Below are 2,733 nucleotides of genomic sequence, written 5' to 3'. Positions count from 1 at the left end.
GAACTCTCATGTATGTGTTGCTCATTTTTGTTAGTGGAATGACTCATAATATGGTTGTGTAAACATGTAGGATGGTGTGGCTTCCGGATGAAGAGTACGACGAGGATGCACCGGGCTGTTCATATGACGGAGAGGGGAACGGATCTTCACCCTTTGAAGATTCGTTACCATGGCACAATGGATATACCGTATGACGAGAGGTACACGGAGTTCATCCGGCCTACCGGTCTTATGCCGTTCATATCCCTTGTAAGCCGTGGGGGCCACACATGAACCCCTCGGCACTCACCGCCCTTGTCGACCGGTGGAGGCCGGAGACTCACACCTTCCACTTGAGGGCCGGCGAGATGGCCCCTACTCTCCGAGGATGTTTCCATGATCCTTGGACTACCTATTCAGTGGCGAGCCACCGTGTATGAACACAGCTTCGATGGGTGGCGCCGGCGAGATGGAGGCGCTTATTGGCGGGGCTCCTCCGCCGCCAACGTAACCAAAGAAGAGAGTTCCCGCCGGCGCGTCTTTCGAATGGATCAGGACTAACTTTGGAGAATGCCCGGAAGAGGCCGACGAGGACACTCGGAGGACGTACGCCCGCGTGTACTTATGGTACATGATTTCGAGGACTTAAGTGGATGTGTGGCGCCCGTGGCATCGGCGCCACACAGGCTAGTGTGGCGCCCGTGGCATCGGCGCCACACATCGAGCCTCGCAAAACGGCTAAGTCCCAGAGGATTTGTCTCACGGTATGTTTTGGGCAATTCCAAGTGCATGTGTGGCGCCGTTGGGAGGGGCGCCACACATGCTGCCATCGCCGGATGGGCGCACCAGCTCAGCAGCGAGGGGGCCACGTCGGCTGGGACAGTGGCGCTGGCAGGAGGGGAGCCACATGGGCATGTGTGGTGCCCGTGGGAGGGGCGCCACACAAAAGGGTTAGATTGGTGAAATAGTTTCGCTGGAGGGCTTAGTCTGTGCTTTTCACTTTTGGGTTATTTTTGTGTAAATCGCCACATCAAGCTGAGATCGAGACACGGTACAATCAGGGAGGCATCGATGCAAAGGCGCCTAAATAAAATTAACCACAGCACCAGCAGCAACAAGGTACGTGAAGGAAGTTGCTACGACACGCAATGCCAACAAAAGCCGACCCTCTCGATTCGTTGCTCAATCAAATCTCGGATAAATGCCTGAAATTAAACGATCGAGAACGTACGCAAGCGAAGCATTTCTACGTCCTCGATCACAATGATCACGCATCTCTATGCCCTTTTTCGTTCATTTACTACTGTAGATGATAACAGTAGATCATAGCAAACGCTAAGCGATTCAACGATTCGTCAAGAGATTTTCTCGTACAGACTACACTACCGAGAGTTCAGATAGACGGAGGAACACATGTTTACGAGTACCAGCAACAACGCGTCAAAAGCTAGTGCCTCTAGTTTCTACGTCCTCAATCACAATGATCAAGCATCTCTATGCCCTTTTCGTTCGGTTGCTAGTAGATTATAATCGGAGGTCATAGCAAACGCTAAGCGATTCCTCAAGAGATTTTCTCATACAGATGACTACAGAGAGTTCAGATAGACGTTGGAACACATGTTTACAAGTACCAGCAACAACGCGTCAAAAGCTAGTAGTGCCTCTAGTTTCCCAATCAATTGTACTACATGAACTTCTGAGAACGAAACAACTGGAAAATTAGGAAAAGGGAAAGGATACGTCGAAAGTACCCACCACGACTTACTATGTCCAAAAAGCATGGGTTCCTCGCCGGGACGGTCGCCTCGGGGGCCGTGCACGCGGCACGCACCCGGACGCGAATCACCTACCTCGGGCAATGCGCGCCGCCGCCATCACTCCTTAATCCGGAGCCAGCGGCCGAGCTGCGTCGGGTTGACGACGCCGGGGATGTGGGGCCCGCCCGCCACCATCAGCAGCGTGGACGCCTCGGCGTACCTCCTCGCGGGGTCTAGCGCGGGCGCGGGGCGCGCCGCGGCGGAGTACCCCTTCCGGGCCGGCGCGGGCGGGCGCTCCCCGAGGAGCGTGCCGAACCTGAGGAACTCGTGCGCCAGGTACCCGGCGAGGAGCTTGCTGGTAGCGCCCTGGGGAGGCGGCGGCGGCGGTGGCGGCATGGTGGTGGGCTTGTTGGCGAACCGCGAGAGCTGAAGCGGCTTGTTGCGCTGCTCGGGCTTCCTAGGCAGCGGCGGGAGCGGCGCCTTCTGCTGCTCCGACGAAGACGACGGCGGCGGCGAGAAGTAGTCCCGGTCCTTCCGCTTCCCGAGCGCGCCGCCGCGTGGCGCGTCCATCCTCGCGCAGATCGACATCCCGATGCGGGCGAGAGAGAGCAGCGGCGGGGCCGGGGCGGGATCGCCGATAGAGAGGCAGGGGAAGGAGGAAAATATGAGGAGGAAAAGGAAACTGGTTTAAAAAGCTAGAGTACAGCGGAAGGGAGTTGTGGGGTGCGGCGGGACCCACAGCACAGCAAATCCGTAGAATCGCAGAGAGAGAGACGAGGACGGAAGGAGCAGGGCATGAGAGAGAAGGTTCTCTCCAGAATGAAGTGGAGGTCGGGGAGGTGGGGTGGGGGGGCCTATTTATAGCGGTGCCGCTCGCAAATTGCCACCAGGTAAGCTGTAAATAACGAGAATGCCATCAGCTGGCTCGCTTCATGGACCGTGCAGAGAATGAGGGTGTAATTTTTATTTTAACAAATCAAGTGAGTGTGTAATTGCC

At 56.3% G+C, this 2,733-nt stretch overlaps 1 protein-coding gene across 1 annotated transcript; it reads right to left on the bottom strand.

Annotated features, from left to right (window-relative positions):
• Positions 1-1,853: 1,853 nt before the first annotated feature.
• LOC124688001 (branchpoint-bridging protein-like) lies at positions 1,854-2,324 on the bottom strand. The gene has a single exon (XM_047221719.1). It carries the CDS (start codon positions 2,322-2,324, stop codon positions 1,854-1,856), a length of 471 nt encoding a protein of 156 aa, XP_047077675.1.
• Between the last annotated feature and the right edge of the window lie 409 nt (positions 2,325-2,733).

The sequence above is a fragment of the Lolium rigidum genome, chromosome 2, assembly GCF_022539505.1.
Source record: "Lolium rigidum isolate FL_2022 chromosome 2, APGP_CSIRO_Lrig_0.1, whole genome shotgun sequence".
In the NCBI taxonomy this organism is placed as follows: Eukaryota; Viridiplantae; Streptophyta; class Magnoliopsida; order Poales; family Poaceae; genus Lolium; species Lolium rigidum.
This window is presented reverse-complemented; position numbering and strand designations above follow the sequence as displayed.

Bases quoted from the DNA above. Each gene is read 5' to 3' on its own strand.
- LOC124688001 (XM_047221719.1), bottom strand. From the start codon at position 2,324: ATGTCGATCTGCGCGAGGATGGACGCGCCACGCGGCGGCGCGCTCGGG.